Source organism: Aspergillus fischeri, genomic scaffold, assembly GCF_000149645.3.
Source record: "Aspergillus fischeri NRRL 181 1099437636245 genomic scaffold, whole genome shotgun sequence".
Taxonomy (NCBI): domain Eukaryota; kingdom Fungi; phylum Ascomycota; class Eurotiomycetes; order Eurotiales; family Aspergillaceae; genus Aspergillus; species Aspergillus fischeri.
Genome location: NW_001509773.1, coordinates 554,320 through 572,586, shown reverse-complemented (window position 1 = coordinate 572,586; position 18,267 = coordinate 554,320). Strand labels below are relative to the sequence as shown.

Sequence of the window (18,267 nt, the reverse complement as noted above, 5' to 3'; positions counted from 1 at the left end):
TAAGCCTCAAGATATCAAAGTTCTTCTACCCAGCGTGCAGACTTGACCTGGATGTGTATGTATTGATTGAGGGTACGGCATGGGACTGACTGATGACTACCAAACTATACCGCCGCAAGAGCTGTCATTGAACAGACAAGGAAAGACGCCCTCCGGTGATTATCAAGTAACCAGAATCGCTGCCTTGTAAAGAAACGAAGTAAACAAAGTAATGAACGACCTGTCCAGTACCCTCACAGTTCCCTTTCTCTCTACGCTGCCACGCCCTCTCCGCGACCATGTTCTGACGTCTCTGGATCGTTATCGAGGTCCCCTTCCATTTCAGCAACGAATCTCTCCCAGGTATTTATCACGCCCTGGAAAAAGTCGATGTGCTTTTCAGCAAGAGCCCCTAGCGTATCTCGGAACTCGACCGCCTTTATCCGTTCAAAGTCGGCTACTTCGCGGACAACCTCCTCGTCGAACATCTCTGATGTGGTCTTGGCTGATTCCACCTCCCGGGTGAGCTCGTCGATGCGCAGCTCCAGCTTCCGGACACGCTCCCGACGCGACTGTTCGTGGTCTACCCCACGCATGTCTTCCATCTTGGAGCGGATGAATGAGGCAGGCGATGAAGTTAAAGGGTTAGAGGCGTAGTAGGAAGATGGGTTGGCGGCAAGCGAGTCCCGCTCAGCCACCGCTTTGTTCCGATAATCGACCAGCGCTTCAAAGTCGAGTTGTTTCTGCTCGCGGGTCTTGAGGAGGGCTTTGACGGAGACAATGTATGCTTCCATATCCCGTAGAGAGCCCAGATAGTTCTGATCCGTGTGGTCTTTGAGCGTTTTGAAACCCCTCGCGGTCTCCTCCACCGATGCCGCGAAGATTTGTAGCGGGACCTCGACATCGGGCTCGAGAGGCACAAGTCTCCGGAATTGCGTCGCAAGATCGTTGTAGTCTGTCTCGAGGTCGCTCTCCCGACGCGCTACTCGGGCAACGATCTTCTCAACATGGTTGAGATCCTCATCTAGCTTGTCGGCCTTCTCCTTGACCTCGATGAATCGACGGTCTGGCTTGTGAACCTTTGTGAATGCATTGACGAATGTGTCCGTGAAGTTGTCGAATATCCCCGTGCCGCTTCCATCCGAGTTACCCGTCGAGGTGCGGGTAGAGTGTAGTCGCATGTGCGCATTCCAGTCTGGCGATTCGAGGAAAATAGCGAGCAACGGAGCTCGACGAAGGACAGGGTGCAATGTCAAGCGCTTCAAGAACCGATGTAACGACCAAGCGCGACGAGAAGTGAACTCCGGCCCGAACCGATCCCCCGTCACGTACTCCATCTTATGCTTCTCTGGCAGCGGCGGGACCGCGCAGGCAGGATATTCCCGGTAAAGCGTCCTGTACAGAAAATAGAAATCGGTAAATCGCCTCCGCACAGCAAAGTCCGGCTTCTGAAAAGACCTGAAATCAGTCTGCATTTTATCATCTTGTCAATACTTCATTCGCATGCATCTCCAGCCAGGCAGCCGGCAAACGGGCACAGGCCCACTGATCAGGAAAAAGTAACCCACATGTGTAGTGACGAGATACGAAATGTACGCATCCTTAGTTCCATCATTCTCTTTCAAAGGGGAATCGACTCGACATTCCAGTACCCCATCCCCGATACCCGCCAGGTCCACGGCGTCCGCCAGCGGCCCGGCCTGAGGCGGGTCTTCGTGAACTGAACTCATCCTCCGCTTGCCATTGGTATCACGATTGTATTCTTGCGACTCATCCGCGTCTGTCCCTGATGTGGTGGGCCGAGAGATGTCGCTCTCCGGGTCCTGTCTCCACGAGACGCTATCAAAGTCGTCGTGCTGATCCATCGAGGGGCTGCCGTCCGGCGGTGTCTTGGCTTACGGCGTTCTGGCACTGACACTGTTTGATGGATCCAATGAACAAAGAGCTGAGAAACTATTGGTATCGAGAGACTGATGACAAACGAGAAATATGGAATATATCCTATCGGGTGCTGGTTGGTGGTAGCTGATGATGGAGAGTTGCAGAGGAGCCATCAATCAGCTTGGTGGAGCAGCTGGGGAGCTGGAGAACCACAGCGTCATCGGCCAAGGCTAGAGGAGCATCCAGCCATCCAGCCGTCGAGTTTATCCATGATTACTGCTCCATCTGCCAAAACTACCGTCAATCTTATAATTACTGCTAGCCATGTATTATCTCCAAATTATGTTCATGACTGACTTCTTGTTCTTCAGGAGATGATTATATACAGATCTTTCATTCGGCACCAGGCTGAATCGCATTGGAGATGAATCGAAACGCCTACTAAGTACGGAAACAGGAAAATCAAAAAAGGGTTTTCCACAGTAAACAAAAGGATAAATGCATCAGTGGTCACCGTGTCTCAGACTACGGTCATCGCTTGAGGTGTCGCGGAGACGATCCTCACTTAGAGCCCTGTCTCTGTAAGGCTCATCATCCTCGTCGCTGAACAAAGGCTCCTCCTCATCGCTTTCTCCTGCAAAGGCATTGTACAGCTCGCCACCTCGGCGCTGAGTGCGACCCGGACGCCCATTGCCGCCGTGGAGCGCGTCCTCGTCCTCGATCATTTCGAAATCATAGTCGTCACGGGGGTTATTGAGAATGCGCTTGCGTCGCTGGACCTGGAAGTAGATCCCCAGACCAATACAGAACACAATAATGGATCCGATGGCGGCATAGATCCAGATCTGCGTCCTCTTGGAAGCCCCGAATGTGGGCATGAAGCTGGGCAAGAAGCTGTCGGACGCAGCAGTAGGTGTGGGAGAAGATGTCGCCGTGGCGGCCGGCCTGGTCTCGGCGGGTGGAGCTAGTTCGGTTGCGGTCGTTTCGGCGGGTGATGGTGTCTGAGTTTCGATGGGCTTTGCGTTTACAGGACGATTGATGGTGTCGTCCGTGGAGTCAGGGGCACCGGTCTTGGTAGGTCCTGTTCCCACACTGGTGGTAGCCACAATAGCATCCTCGATGCTGTGATCATCGTCATGCTCATCGGGAAGCGGATGAGGCTTTTGGTTGGCGCCGTCGATAGCCTCTCCCCAGAGATTCAGTCGCCAATCAATGAACTCTCCGGTGAACTCATTCACATTGGTATCTTTGACAATTACAGTCCATCTTCCCACGCCCGACTCGCCCCTGCAGGGAAAAGAAAGTGGTTAGAAATCTGGAATCGCCAACTGTAGTGGAAAGGCTCCTTACCAATGAGCAACAGTCATGAAAGTCCAGTCGACATAGCCCGCATTTTCATTATCCGACTTTCTTGTGGTGCTCAGATGGCTGACAATGCCTTCCGGACTGCGTAGCTCGACGCTAAGATCACCACGGCGTGTATGATTGACATTCATGGTCACAGTAACATGCTCCAACCTGGCAATGTTCGCGTTCTTCATCATCTGCTCAGTCACCTCGTACGAACTGGCTAGACCCTGGTCGCCTTGAGGGACTTTGTGCTGCACACGGAGCCAAGGGGAGTGGAACCAGGCTTGCGGCTTCACCAGCTCCCAGGTCTTGGCCTTCTGAACCAGGGCGTACGCATCGACTTTGCCATAGCCCCAGTCATGACTGAACTTCCTTCCAGCCTTGGTGACCTGCCAGCTACCGTCGTCTTCATGAATCGGGACGGCTGTTTCCACCATGAGATATTGCGCATCGCGCCATGTTAGCTCCGGACGAGCGCTGAGAGCCAGTGCTACCGTCCCCGCGGCCAAAGGTCCTGCCGCCGATGTCCCACCATGAAAAGAGTAACATTTGTCAGTTCCAACGTCAGTGGTGTGGATTGCGTCGCCCGAGCCACTACTGTAAGCGACCACTAACTGTGCAGAGCAAGACTCGGAATAGCTAGGGTGTTTCCCTTCCCTGTCAATAGCACCCACCGTGATACTGTAAATGCTATTCGTATAGCCGTCGAAGTTGCAATTATCCTCGAAGCTTGCACCGTTCCCAGCCGCAAACACGAATATCGAGCCCTTCCCGCCGCGACCGTTCTGGACGCCATTGACAAAGGCCCGCTTGATCAAAATGCCAGGACCTTCCATGGTCGCACCATCATCGGGAGGACCCCAAGAGCACGAGAAAATATCGTTTTCCTGATAGGCGAAGTTGATGGCCGTCGCCTCATCAGCGTCGTTGATAGCCTTGGAGAGAATCCGGACCCCAGCAACCCTGCTGTCGTATGCAACGCCAACTCCACAAACGTCGTTTCGCGCCGCTGCAATCTCACCAGCGCATCTTGTACCATGCTTGTCATCACTAAGTCGTGGCCTAGGTTCTGGAGTGTTGTCGTTGAAGTCGTAAGAGCCTTCGGGGAAGTAGTTCGGCTTAAGGTCATTGCTGTACATATCCAATCCGTCATCGACCACCGCCGTAGTGACACCTTTTCCAGTTATACCTTCCATCCATACCCCAGTAACATTAAGATCATGACCGAGCTGTACAGTATTAAACAAGTGCCACTGTCCATTAAAGATGGGATCCGCAATCCCGAGCGTGGAGGCGATTCGCTTCTGAGACTGGGCAGCTACTGGGTCTTCTTTGCCGGTCGCGAACGTTCTCACAGGCTTCTCGGGCGGTGGTACTCGCTTCACTAAACGCTTCTTGGGCACCAGCTTCTGTGACCAGAGGATCCCACCCAGTGCATCATTGTGCTGCTCTTGCGACGTGGCATCATCTCTCGAACGCCGCCGAATCTTCCTCGCAGCACGTGCACGTTCCAGCAACGTATCTAAGTCTGAGCTGCTCTCCCGAGGTATCGAGAATGTGTGATGGTTTGCGAGTTCTCCGATTTGACCTTCATGGCGAGCTCCCAGGAGCTGAGCGACATGGGATGGCGAAGCGGGGTCGTCGAGGTGGAGAGCGAAGAACTCGTGGGTATCGTAAGATCGAGGCTGGACGTTTGCAGAGGTTGTAGAGATGAAGCTCAAGACTAGAGCTATACTCCCCAGAAATCGCATCTTGGATGTGTAGGACGCCTTATTGAACAAAAGGAAAATGTCCTCTCAGTGAGGCGGAATAAAGGACAACGAATTGTCTGCCATGAACGGAAAGCCGACAAAATCCACTCTGAAGGATCAGGTATCGGAGAGAGGACCTTCCGAGTCCAAGTCAGTTATTAACAAGTAACAATAATGATAAGAAGAAGAAGAAGAAGAATTCGAATATCAGTTCTTGCTTCATGAAAACCCCAGCTTTGTCAATGTCGATGACTGAGAAAACATGGTAGTTGCGGAGTTCGAGTCTATTTTAACTACGAAGTGTCACCTATTCAAGCTGATCTACCTCTCTATTGGGGGCCATAACACTCCGTACCTTGGACAGTAAGGGGCTTCACCGCTAAGGAAGAGTTAGACAAAGAGACGGTTATGCGACCACCAAAATGATTTCCAGAAGGCTAAAATAAAGATTGTGTTAATTCTTATTGATTTTGGATGAAAGAAAGCTACCCGCATACTACTAATTCTGCAGAATAATACCTGTCTGGGCCATAATCTATCATAAACTTCCATAGACAACTCATTCGAGTCTTAACCAGTCCGAAAGACCACGTTCCGATTGCTTCGATCCTTGTCAAAGACTAAGTGTCCGACAGCCTTAACTCCACTGTCGCTCTGCTGCATCGAATTCCTGGATATGGGGATGCCATCTTGACGCTTGAATGCTTTGGATGCTTCTATAAAATTGTGGCACCAGAACACTCAACACTCAACCCCCAAGCTAACCTAGTCGCAGTAACCTGAGTTTCTATAGCGGAACACAGACTATCTTTTTCCGTGGCACATTCAGGTTCAATTTGCATCATTGAGCTGACGTATATACTCCGACTGCCTCAAAATCGTTATTGTTAGGATAAAATTGGGCAGCTGTCAGAGCAGCGTGGCATACGGATTATCGAATCCCATTAGATATATCTTGAGCACGTTCTTAAATAAGGCAGTGCTGCGGACACGAACAATGATCGACAATATTGGAGACACAGTGAAAGGATCAAGGATCCCTTGATAGAAGATCGGTGGTGCCTGGCAGGGTCGATTCTGCTGCAGGTCCAAGTCCAGGTCGTAGTCCAACTGTTTAACAGCCCCGCGGCGAAGCAGTAGAAAAGAAAGAGGGCTGGGCGATTAAATCAAGTTGCCAGCCACCACGTTTAATCTAAGTCCATACCTGCCTGGCCCTGCACGATCAATCTTGCAAGAGACATAATAACATTATTGTGCATTACTCCATATCATATTTGACTTTAATCATTCCGTCATCTTCTTTTCCTTTCATTCTTTTTCTCTTCCTTCCGTAAAGTGCATTAGGATTTCCCATTGTTTTCATTGTATACTCCACATCTGTATACTTCATTATCACGACCCGCACCGAACTTGTCCTGCCATTCCACAGCCTGGGGGCTCAGACTTAATTTCGAATAGGCGTACAGGTCCAGGATAGATTTGGTCATTCTTGACTGATTCGCCTATCTACTGTATCATTGCCAACACATTCATTTTCTCGGTCCTGATTGCAATCCTAAAGTGAGAGGTCAATCTTAGGCAATTGACTTTCGAGGTATGTCTTTAGTTCTCGTAGCACTGGCACTCGTTCTACCCCCCTGATACAACTCTTCGGACCGAATCTGACGATCGTCACTCATGATTAGCCACTTGATTATCATGCTCTCGAGTACGGATTCTTAAGACTTGCTCCTGCCTTTAACCGAGTCGCAAAATGGCTACAGCAGCCTATCGAAGACCTATCGATAGAGACTCAATGTCGCCTCAAATGTCTCCCAACGAAGCTCAGCATCATGATGATAATATTAGAACTGTCCATAGGGACTATTTGCAAGATGACAAGCGCATGTCAAGAAATCCTCAGGTCTCCCATGGCCCGTCGCATCCTTATCGCAGCAATTCTACTGCAACACAGAGAAGACAGGTTTCCAGTTCATTTTCTGCACGAGCTCAGAACCGCCCAGAGGGTAATATAATCCCACCGGAAGATTATCTCACATCCACCCCTCCTTCCATTGATGGAAATGGAGCACCTATGAGGCGTCCGACCAACCCAGAAGCTGCTGCCTCGGGATCAGCGAGGCAGATGGAGGACGCCAAAGCGACGTCGCCGGTAGACTCTGTCAACCAAATATCGCCGCTGAGTCGATCTAGCACGTTACGGTCTTCAACGAATAAGCAGCATGAGTTCGCCCCAGATAGGTCCCCTCTTCAGAAGCTCGAAGTTACATTGAGTGGGATTAGCAAAGAGGAAAAAAGGGCGCGCGTCTTGGAAGCCGAGATGAAGCTCAAAGAAAGGTTGGCACGTCAACAGATGGAAGCAGAGAATCGGAATGCCTCTCTCACGCAGCCTGCAGACAGCAACTCAACCGCAGGCACAATTGGAAGTAGGATGCCTCAGCAATTGGCCTCACAGCGAGATGCCAGCCAAGGAGAGCAGGAGAACCGAAGCCAGAAGACCAAACAGAGCATTGGCCAGAACACTGTTCACCGGGGGCACGAAGCGACGATTCCCCGTGAGCAGGGAGTTCCAGGACAGGCAAAGTCTAGCGCCCAAAAGCCAGGACCACCAGCCCTGTCGGTCGCTCCTGAGATGCAAGCCTCGAAGATTAGCAATTCAAAGCCCTTAGCGGGGCCAATTTTGAATCACGGTAGCGTCCCCAGGCGATCCGTGTCGGTGACAAACGGACCCGGAGGTCATGCCCTGAACACCACGAGATATCCTAACACGTCTCGAGATGGGAGAGATTTCTCTGCGGTACCTGGGCCATCACAGAAAGATCATGCAATGCCAAGTGTGGCACAGATGGCACACCCGCAACCCTATACTGGTGCTCGGGTCCAACAGAGTCGACCGCCGCAGAGGGGGCTTGGAGGAAATCGCCCTTATGCACAAGGCATAGCTTCCCAGCAACCAGAACACCTAATCGCAAATACACATAACGCTGTACTGAACGATCTTTCCCAGGACGAATCAGGTCCCCACACAAAGCCCAAGAGAAACACTGTTTCGTTCAATGTGCCACCGCCAACGCCTCCTCCACTTTCGGAATGGAAGAACGCACCGGTTGCTCGACTGGGTGCCTCGGACTTCGACTTCCAACTTCTCGACGTTGATCGAAGCAAAGCTTGGTGGGAAGGTGGCGGCAGTAATCGCAGGAAGAGCAGAGCTCTCCCGAGCGCTTATCAGAAACCTGCTCAGAAGCTGACGGGTAAGTGGTTCTAAACAGCACTGGGGGACTCCTTAATTCATCCTGTCCCATAATCACTTTTACTTCCCTTTTTGGTCCGCTAACCATGGGATCCATGCAGAGAATAAGAGCTTCCAGCCACCTATCTTCCTGAAATGTGGCCCTCTGCTCCGCTATACAGGACTGAAACGAGTCAGTATTGACGGACCAAATGGCCCTTTCGACAAGGAGACTTGGAGAGGTAGTATTATGATTGTTACCAAAGATTCACGCTCTTCCTATGAGTGTCCGCCCACCCTGAGATTATTTTCGCAGCCGATGGATCTCCTGCCGCCTCCACCTGTCGAAGTCAGTGGCGCTCAGCTTGCACCGGAGTACGTCGATCCCACAGCAGGTCTCATGAAGCTGGGTAGGGACGGGAGGCCGCTTTATGTCAAGCCGATCGACCATACCGAGGAAGGAGTGGACTTGTCATTCGTGGAGAATGACGATGGAGTCTACGAGATGTCCCCCAGTAACCTAGACTATAGCAGGGACGGCGTCAAGCAGTCGATCCCCGCCAACAGGCTTCACTCAGTGGACGGAGAAACAGTAGGAGCATACAAAGAAATTCCCGGAGCGCGCTTGTACGCCGACTCGGCTCGAGATGTGACATTCTGGAGGTTCAACATTGAAATAGAACTAGGCGAGACGCAACAACGAATCGCATACCGCTTGAACCACGGACCGGCCCTGGGATTCTGGGTACCGGCCAGAGGGCAGTCTATGAACATTATGTTCTATAGCTGCAATGGTTTCAGCCTAGGAGTTGATTCCAACAAATTTTGCGGTCCTGACCCTCTCTGGCGCGACGTATTGAATGAGCATCAGACTCGCCCTTTCCACGTCATGATTGGGGGCGGTGACCAGATCTTTAACGACAAAGTCATGGTGGAATCGCCCCGATTCCAAGAATGGATCAAGATAAAGAACCTGACTGACAAGTACGACATGCCATTTGACCCAGAATTCCGAGCTGAGATAGAGAGCTTCTACCTCGAGAACTACTCAGCTTGGTTCTCACAGGGCCTTTTCTCTCTGGCCAATTCCCAAATCCCAACGGTTAACATCTGGAACGATCACGACATCATTGAAGGTTTCGGGTCGTATCCGGACGAGTTCATGGCTACACCAGTGATTTCGGGACTGGGTAGAATAGCGTTCAAGTACTATCTGCTCTTCCAGCATCACAGCTTGACTGAAGAGACAGAAGCAGATGAGCCTAGCTGGCTGCTTGGTGCGCAGCTGGGACCCTATATCAACCAGCGAAGTCGAAACGTGTTCATGTCTATGGGCAAGGAAGTAGCTTTTCTGGGGTTGGATTGCAGGACGGAGCGACTGGTAAGAAAAATGTGCTTCCCTGGCGGACAGGAGAAGCGTAGATGCTGACCAATCTCTCAGAGTGACGAGATACTCAGCGAGCAGACGTGTGATTTGATCTGGGACCGATGCCACCGGGAGATTGTGCGTGGAGAAACCAAGCATCTGATAGTGCTCTCGAGCGTTCCCGTAGCATATCCAAGAATGGTCTGTACCCCGTAAACCCACTGTGACATGGGTTCTCTGACATTTTAAACAGGCAATGCTCAAAAACATTCTCAATAGTCGCAAATCGCTGGGGAAGGCCGGGTTTCTCGGAGGCTTCGTAAACAAGAACGGCAGCAAGGTAGAGATATTCGACGATCACTGGACGGCTAAACACCACAAAGCCGAACGCACCTATCTGCTTGAGGACCTCCAAGACCTTGCAGCAGAAAAGTCCGTTCGGGTGACTATCTTGAGGTGAGGATCTGCTCCTGGGCAGTAAATGTTGGCAGGAATCTAACATGACGCTCCAGCGGCGATGTCCATCTGGCAGCCATTGGACAATTCTACTCCAATCCCAAACTAAACCTGCCCAAAGACAAGGATTACCGATACATGCCGAATGTCATATCGTCTGCGATTGCAGACATGCCAGAAACCGAAATGGTATCGGACATGCTGAATAAGCGCAACCACGTTCACCACTTGGACACGAACACAGATGAAGACATGATCCCCATCTTCACGCACGACGTCAACAACAAGTCGCGTAACAACAAGCGCTTGCTTCCGCGCCGAAATTGGTGCGCAATCCGAGAGTATCAACCCGGTGAGCCGATATTCCGTCCTTACGAGATATCAATCTCTCTGACTGAAGATAGGCTCCACACCTCCAGGTTCGCCGGAATCCGAAGAGGCCCCTCCACCGGCTGAGGAGCCGCGTCCGGGTATACTGCAGAGAACTCTGTCCTTAGGGCGAGGTGACAGACCTCAGGGTGGTTTGCTGCGACAGCTCTCGCAGCGTGGACCTCCACCGGCTGAGGAACCGCGTCCGAGTAAACTGCAGAGAACTCTGTCCTTAGGGCGAGGTGACAGACCTCAGGGCGGTTTGCTGCGACGGCTCTCGCAGCGTGGACCTCCACCGACAAAAGAATTTAACCTTGGAAATGCACCTGGTCGCAGTACGAGTATGGACGGACCATTTCCTCCAGCAGAGGCCGAAGGCGGCTATTTCCCTGCTCCTGCACCAGAATTTCGCCCGGGTCCCTTCCACCGCCGCCCTACGAGTTTGAGCCAGAAGGCAGCCAAGAAAGCTGCAAAAAGGGGCGACGACGGTGTAGGCGCATATGTCAATCTCGAAAAGGGTCTAGCTATCACGCTCAACCTGGAGCTCAACCCACAAGATCCATCAGGTATCACGACGCCGTACAAGCTTCTTGTGCCCATGCTGCGTTATGAAGGCACTGAATACGATCCCCCAGCAAACCCAGTTGCCAAAGGTTGGAAGAAATGGTTGGCTGTAGGGCGTAAGAAAGAGCGTGACTTCGCCAAGGATGTCCCTGGTGATGTGGAGGATACTGATTACGACGATGACCCTGACTATGAAGAAGGCTATGCGGGAAGTGATCTCGATGAGCCTGGTGAGAGGCTGCCGGAGAAAATGGGCCACATGGGGCATGCACCAGCCCATGCACCAGTACCAGGGTCCGTCAATGATTGGCCGGAGGAGACTATGAAGCGGAAGAAGAAGTGGTTTGGACGATTGGTATGAACTTACGATGACCTTTCATGATTCTTAACGATTGAATGCCTTATGAATTTTTCACGCTTGACATGTGCTCCCTAAACTTGTTATGTTGTACATAATTGATTGTCCCACGCAAGGTCTTGGAGGTCTTCATTTGATGATAATCGAGGCTCCATGTTATCACCCATGCAGTTATGAAGACATGCTTAGGTAATGAGGTGGATCGGATCAGATATCCAGATGCTTCGAGAAGCCGAGTTAGCAACTCTGTATGTGCACGAATGACCTTGTGAGACAGAAGATGAGACAGAAAATGGGAATCGGTTATCAGATAGTCGATCGATACATCAGCCATGTACCTCTTAGGCTGTAGCAGTATTCTTCCTGCAATACCTGATGGTGGTTGATTGTGATGGCGAGAAAGGTCTCGGCCAGTATCGCTTGCTAAGCATGGGCACGTGACGGGTCTCGCCGGGGATTGATTCCTAAGAATCGACGCTCTGGATGATCTCATGCAGGGCAGAATTTCGGTCGCCGAGAGAGAGAGATTATCAACAAGTGTCTTGCGAGTAATTACCGAAAGCAAGCTTCTCTCAGTTAAGTACGTATTCCTGTGTTATTAACTGATCTCATCCTTTGCCGTTCGTGCTTGGATCACATCATTCATTATCAATCAAATCCGTCGATCCACTTTTTTGTTCCATCCCCACCATAAAAGAACTGCATAACCAACCGCATGAGAATCACCATCACTAATACCGAACCAGACCAGATTTTGATACGTACTTGAGCCCCTCTTCTTCCTTTCGCCATTTATTCTTCGTTCTCTTTCTTCACCCCCCGATCAATTCCTGATTTTGAGTTGACTAAGACCTCCTTTTTTGCCCCCCTTTCCCCGATAAACTCTTTTCCCTTTAGTCCTCACAAAAACCGTCAAACTGTTTTCCTTCGCCTTTCGTCGGATTTCCTCTTCTCTGCGATCCTCTCTTGGACTGACTGCCGCTGCTGCGTCCTCATTACATCAAAAGTCCTCTCCGCCTACCTCGGTTCTATCAAATTCGCTATCGACGCCGTTGCGCGTCAATTCAACCTCCACGTCCAGAATGGTGCACACGAAAGTTGTCAGTAAGTATCTACCCCTCCTGCAGCACAAAGATCTTTGATTGTCTGCTTTGTTGGTTGTACCCTTTGCTGACGTGGTGTCCTTTAATAGTTATCGGCTCCGGCCCCGCTGCCCACACCGCAGCTATCTATCTTTCGAGAGCGGAACTCAAACCTGTTCTCTATGAGGGTATGCTGGCCAATGGAACGGCCGCTGGCGGCCAGCTCACCACTACCACCGACATCGAGAACTTCCCCGGGTTCCCCGATGGCATTGGTGGCGCGGAGCTCATGGAGAACATGCGCAAGCAGTCCATCCGGTTCGGCACAGAGGTGATCACTGAGACTATCTCCAGAGTCGATCTGTCCTCGAAACCTTTCAAGCTATGGACAGAATGGAACGATGGCCCTGATAAGGAGCCCGCTTGTACTGCGGATGCCGTCATCATTGCTACCGGCGCCAATGCTCGTCGTCTCAACTTGCCCGGCGAAGAGACCTACTGGCAGAATGGAATCAGCGCCTGCGCCGTCTGTGATGGTGCGGTGCCTATTTTCCGCAACAAGCCCCTGTACGTGATCGGTGGGGGTGACTCGGCTGCCGAAGAGGCCATGTTCCTGGCCAAGTACGGCAGCAGCGTCACCGTGCTTGTCCGTCGTGACAAACTTCGCGCCAGCAAGGCGATGGCCAACCGTCTGCTGGCTCACCCCAAGGTGACCGTTCGCTTCAACACCGTTGCCACTGAGGTGCTGGGAGAGAAGAAGCCCAACGGCCTGATGACTCACTTGAGAGTCAAGAACACCGTTACCGGCGAGGAGGAGGTTGTCGACGCCAACGGTCTCTTCTATGCTGTTGGTCACGACCCCGCCACCGCCCTCGTTAAGGGTCAGATCGACCTCGATGAGGATGGATACATCATCACCAAGCCAGGCACCAGCTATACCAGCCGCGAGGGTGTGTTTGCTTGTGGTGATGTGCAGGACAAGCGTTACCGCCAGGCTATCACCAGTGCAGGTTTGTGACCACCGATTTCGAGTTTTTGCTTGATTGTAATACTAACTGCCTTCATCAGGATCCGGTTGTATTGCTGCTCTCGAGGCCGAAAAGTTCATTGCTGAAGCCGAGGGCCCCGAGGAAGAGCCCGTCGCCGTATCCGCTCAGAAGTCCGCCGATAACTCCACCGTCCAGCCCGCCGCTCAGGAGGTCAACGGTGAAGTCAAGAAGGACCCTAAGGGCGCCGTTGCAGAATACAAGTCGAACCCTCTTCTCTAAATGAAACACATCTTAGCTATCCCGGCATTGCATCCTTCTCGCCTTCTCCACGCCGCTTCGCCTCGCCTTGTGCACTCTCCCTGTCCGTCTGTCTCGACATATCATCTTGATATATCCTCTTTCTATGACCCTCATGGGCGCGTTGGTTCTTTCCACTAGACTTCAGCGTTTATTGCAATTTTTCTAATGACTTTTTTTTGTCCCGTATCTGCGGGAACTCACTCCCGACAGAGATGAGATCGTTTATGGGAATCTACTTCTACGAATAGAATAGACATAGAGTTAATCCCAAAGCTGGAATTCAGACTTAGATTTCGCTACGTCTTGTGCATGGGGTAACCCCAGTTGATATCAATATAATACTGCTTGAGCAAAGCTGACTAGTATCAATCCTGTCTGCAGTCTGGGAGTTTACTGTCGTTACATAGCGAACACGCTGTCTCAGTATTAGTAGAAAGAACAATACCATATTCAGCACATTTCCAGCGCCAGCCCCTTCGTACCTGTGTGCCCCTGACATAAAAAGATAAACTGTACTCATACGTGAGTCTAAGCATCACCTCTTCGCCGGCGGCTGCCACGTCTCGAACGGATTGGCCGCGCACCAGCGCTTCTTGACCTCGAGCGACTTCCTTTCCCACTCCTTCGTATTCTGCTTCCATCGATCCCAGATCTCCGTGTTGGTCTGCCGGTTGACCTCCGTCTGTTCGATATACGGCCGTTTTTCCTCTTCGCTGGCTTGCCGCCACATGAGGCCCAACGCCTGGCGGATTTCGTCGCGCGCCGCTTTGGCATTCGGGTCCTTGGTCGTGGCTTGTTTGGCTTCGTCGCATTGCGCGCGGGCTTTACCCCAGTAGTCCTTCTGGTAGAGGAGAAAGGGGTTGAGGCCTGTTCGCGCCGGCCGGGGTTCGGGCGGGCCGAGCTCGGCATGGATGGCTGCCCACATGGCTTGTTCGTAGGCTTGTCGGAGAGCCGTGTCGCCGGAGAAGGAGTTGTTTGATCGTGCGGGCGCTGATGCGTCGGTGGGATGTGCGGATGTGGAAACGGGGGCGGGGAAACCGTTTGAGAAATGTGGTTCCTTCTTCTTTTGCCCCGTTGCTACTGGTGTGCCCAGTTCGATTGACTTGCCCTTTTCGGGAACTAAGGGGTTCGGGATCTCGATAGGTCCAAGGACGGACTCTATGATCTCTGACGCAGCTCGCAGACCGGAGAGATAGGCGCCGTGGACGGTGGCCGGGTGGGTGCCGCATGTGGCCTCTCCTGCGAAGTGTAGGTTGCCAATCGGCTTCGCCATCAGGTCATAGTCGCCCGGCAGCGCCTGCGCAGCTACGTAGGAGTAGCTTCCTCGAGTGAATCTGTCAGTTGCCCACCGCGTGATGATGGTCTCTAACGGATCAGGTACTGCAACGTGCTTGAAGACATTCCGAAGCTGACTCGTCACCTCTGCAATGATCTCCCCGTCAGGTGTGTACTCCGCCTGATGGGCTGCGTCGCCAGCCATCAGAGCGATCAGAACTGGGAGGCCTGTTGTTTTCATGCAGTTCCAGAAGAGATAGAATCGACCTCGATTGGCAGCATAGTCCTCCTGCACCATGCTGTCTCGATTCTTGGGTTCCCGTAGCAGCCCAAACATGTCTCTCTCGGTATCCCAGAAGGGCTCCTCGAATACGAGTATCACTTTGTTCATGACCCCGAACCCGAGCCTTTCTATAGCTCCACGCTTCCAATCAGGGAGAGGCGGCGAGAATTCTATAGAGTCATGCTTCAAGACACCAAGTGACCCCGTGAAGACCACTCTATCTGCAACGAACGATTCGCCGTCTTCACAATGAACCACAGTTTTCCGCTTCCCCGAGCCCGTCGAGTCATAGGCAATCTTGCTCACGATCTTGTTCGTTCGAACGTCAAGTTTCGTGGGCAACGACCACAAGCCATAGGGTACCTGTTGATAGCCGCCTATGACTTGTGAATGCTCGCCTTCGAATTCGTTGCCCAGATCTTGGTCCCAGCCAGAGAGACTGAGTTTGCCAATATTGGTAGCGTTCGCGTATTCCAGGTTTGCAAAATGCCAGTTGATCAAGCGCATATCTTTCGGTGTAAGAGGAAGCATGCGTTGATATTGTTTGACCCCCTCGTCCATTACGGCGCCCAGAGTTGGCGACCCTGAAGCTTTGGCAATAGGATCTAGGTTCAGAGATGCTGTTGGAGAGACCCCGACCTTCAGCTTCCATCCCATGGCTTGACAAGCAAGAGCAGCGGGCTGTTCTTCTGCGGGACCAAGATCGGTCGGCACAGGGGGAACAGTTGCTTTTATGTCCGCTGTTTTGTGGCCCACGCCTCGTCGCACCTTTTTATTGGGGAACAAAAGTTCAACGGTACCAGCGGCGCGAGCCTCTTCGTATTGTCTTACGGTGAGACCGTCGCTCATTGTTAAATCGCGGCCGGAGTCTATCAATCCCCTGTCTCCTTCAGCGGTAGGTACAATAACAGCGTTGTGACGGTAGAGTCCGGAGCGGTCAAGAACATCAATGTACAGCCGTTCATCCATAGCGTCCTGAACTTCATCAACTGCTGAGCCGTCAATATCGTAGATAGTCGATATATCACGTAACAAGTGATAGGGTAGCGCCAACTGGCCCCGAATTATCTGGTCTAATGGATTTCCATGCTCGAAACCGACGACGATTTGCGCGCCCATCTCGGCCTTGGGCACAAATCCTGGGGCTGACTTCGATGACTGAAGGCTCCGTAGAGGATGAGAATATATACGGCCTCCGATTCTTCGCCTTCCCTCCAATACGACAACCCGCGGCGATGTCAACGGATCGTGATATTGCTTGAAGAGACCTTCCAATTGTCTTGCGCAACCCAGGCCTGCCATCCCAGCTCCAATTACAACAATGACTGGGCCGTCCTTGCGTCTTCCTTTTTTAGGGGCAACTAGAGCCGGTGGTATTTCAACGCAACCAAAGTTGATGTATCCATTCCGTACAAGCCATTCGTAGGCAAACGAAGCCAATCCCATCCACCGATAATCTTTGGCGCAGCCTAGAGCCTCATCTTTTGTGACACTGACCATTGGGTTTCGCGTCCAGAGGCGCAGGATTCCGTTTCGTATATTCAGATAAGCTGTGACATGCAGATGGCACAGATGATCCTGTAATGCTTCCTGTTCCTTCTTGTGTAGAGCGTAGGGATTTAGTCTGCATGCATACGCGGCAGTAACACACTGCTGAGCGTAAACGGCAGCTGTGAGCTTAGAAGGTATGGACGACCTTGGCCGATATCTGGCATAGTCTGTACTGCCACTGAGCCCTCTAGGGTCAGATGTAATAGACGACGAGGACGGCACATTATTGACAGTTGACGGTGGAGTTGAGTTTTTCTGACTGGGTTCATACATCAATGACACGGATGTAGCTGAGCCACTAAGTATATTACTCGTATCCTCATTTGAGTCATGTGTCATAGAATCCGTGCTCTCAGATCCACCAGCGACTCTATCGAGAACTCCATTGACATCTTGAGGCCTTGTTGATGGGTCGATAATCGCGGCGAAACTGGATGTCTCGCCGTTCGATTGATTCAATTCATTGCATGAAGGAGAGCGGCGAAGCCGCTTCGCCGGGGGCTCTGACCGGTCACCAGTTCCAGGTATCGCTTCATTCGGTAATGATGGATACTGCAAGTGTTGGTTACCGTTGACGTATGAAGTTGCCTGAGATAAGTAATGGTCAAATTGTGATAAATCGTAGGACAGGCCATTCAGACCCTGCAGTCCCATAGATGCGGTAGTCTCCATCCTCGCTAACAAGGGGTTTGATGGACATTGGACGGGACCACTTGAAACTTGATATTAACCAGATAGACTTCCACCGATTCAGATGAAAGCCGATTATTGTTAGGTGTCGAAAGCCAGCACCCCTTCCCTTTCCAAGACGAATATGGAGATATTAGATGTCAGGATTTCCATCCATGGTGGGTCCACTTAGAGGGCGCCGAAATAGAGGGAAAGGGTTCTTGGAATAGTGCAAAGTATGATAATTCCTATGAGATAGTCAGAGCAGACTGATCATTCACATGAGGATTCTAAACAAAGACAAAGATGTTTCGTATCGCAAGAACATATGTACTCGGTTTCATCTTACCTTGAGGCGAGATAGATCGTACAACACTGCGGGTCCACAGAAAGTATGATCTTAGGTCATCACAGAACGCACGCCCTTCGATCTAGTTTACAGAGATATTGAATGGAGACAAACAAGTTCATCGAAGGACGTGCTTTAACGGGGAGGTAATAATGATTCAAAGGCTGTGCACGATGCTTCTGTGTTCCCACAGCAAATGTGGTTTCAGCAGGAAGACTCGATGGTGCTGGACGGGAGCTTCGGGCGAACCCAGCGTATTTCTCAGTCTGAAGAAGGAAAGCCGCATTCTACAGTGTCTCTGTCTTCTTCACATCGTCAATCGGCTCAGAATGGTCATTTCACAGTCCTCCTCTGGGTTTGTTTATCAGATACATGTCTGGAACTAACAATGTTACTTACGCAAGCATTCTTTTTGTCGTTTCCTTACATAAAAGAGCATTGCAAGCCCCAGGCCAGTAACACCAGT

The 18,267-nt window shown here is 51.5% G+C and overlaps 5 protein-coding genes across 5 annotated transcripts, besides 2 other annotated features; 2 read left to right on the top strand and 3 right to left on the bottom strand.

Annotated features, from left to right (window-relative positions):
• Positions 1 to 251: 251 nt before the first annotated feature.
• NFIA_103390 (sorting nexin-4) lies at positions 252 to 1,844 on the bottom strand (the record flags this gene model as incomplete). Its single annotated transcript, XM_001266747.1, has 2 exons — positions 252 to 1,448; positions 1,548 to 1,844. 2 exons carry the CDS (start codon positions 1,842 to 1,844, stop codon positions 252 to 254), a joined length of 1,494 nt encoding a protein of 497 aa, XP_001266748.1.
• Positions 1,845 to 2,363: 519 nt separating this feature from the next.
• Positions 2,364 to 4,961, bottom strand: kexB (kexin kexB; the record flags this gene model as incomplete). The annotated part of the gene is made up of 2 exons (XM_001266746.1): positions 2,364 to 3,147; positions 3,211 to 4,961. 2 exons carry the CDS (start codon positions 4,959 to 4,961, stop codon positions 2,364 to 2,366), a joined length of 2,535 nt encoding a protein of 844 aa, XP_001266747.1.
• Positions 4,962 to 5,140: 179 nt separating this feature from the next.
• Positions 5,141 to 5,160: a microsatellite.
• Positions 5,161 to 6,714: 1,554 nt separating this feature from the next.
• NFIA_103370 (uncharacterized protein) lies at positions 6,715 to 11,306 on the top strand (the record flags this gene model as incomplete). The annotated part of the gene is made up of 6 exons (XM_001266745.1): positions 6,715 to 8,212; positions 8,373 to 9,571; positions 9,632 to 9,757; positions 9,810 to 10,012; positions 10,069 to 10,364; positions 10,417 to 11,306. 6 exons carry the CDS (start codon positions 6,715 to 6,717, stop codon positions 11,304 to 11,306), a joined length of 4,212 nt encoding a protein of 1,403 aa, XP_001266746.1.
• Positions 10,456 to 10,679: a microsatellite.
• A 1,079-nt stretch (positions 11,307 to 12,385) lies between the features above and the next one.
• trr1 (thioredoxin-disulfide reductase TRR1) lies at positions 12,386 to 13,653 on the top strand (the record flags this gene model as incomplete). The annotated part of the gene is made up of 3 exons (XM_001266744.1): positions 12,386 to 12,407; positions 12,496 to 13,395; positions 13,454 to 13,653. The coding sequence occupies 3 exons, from the start codon at positions 12,386 to 12,388 to the stop codon at positions 13,651 to 13,653; spliced, it is 1,122 nt and encodes a 373-aa protein (XP_001266745.1).
• Positions 13,654 to 14,209: 556 nt separating this feature from the next.
• On the bottom strand, positions 14,210 to 17,455 carry aof2 (putative lysine-specific histone demethylase Aof2; the record flags this gene model as incomplete). Its single annotated transcript, XM_001266743.1, has 1 exon — positions 14,210 to 17,455. One exon carries the CDS (start codon positions 17,453 to 17,455, stop codon positions 14,210 to 14,212), a length of 3,246 nt encoding a protein of 1,081 aa, XP_001266744.1.
• Between the last annotated feature and the right edge of the window lie 812 nt (positions 17,456 to 18,267).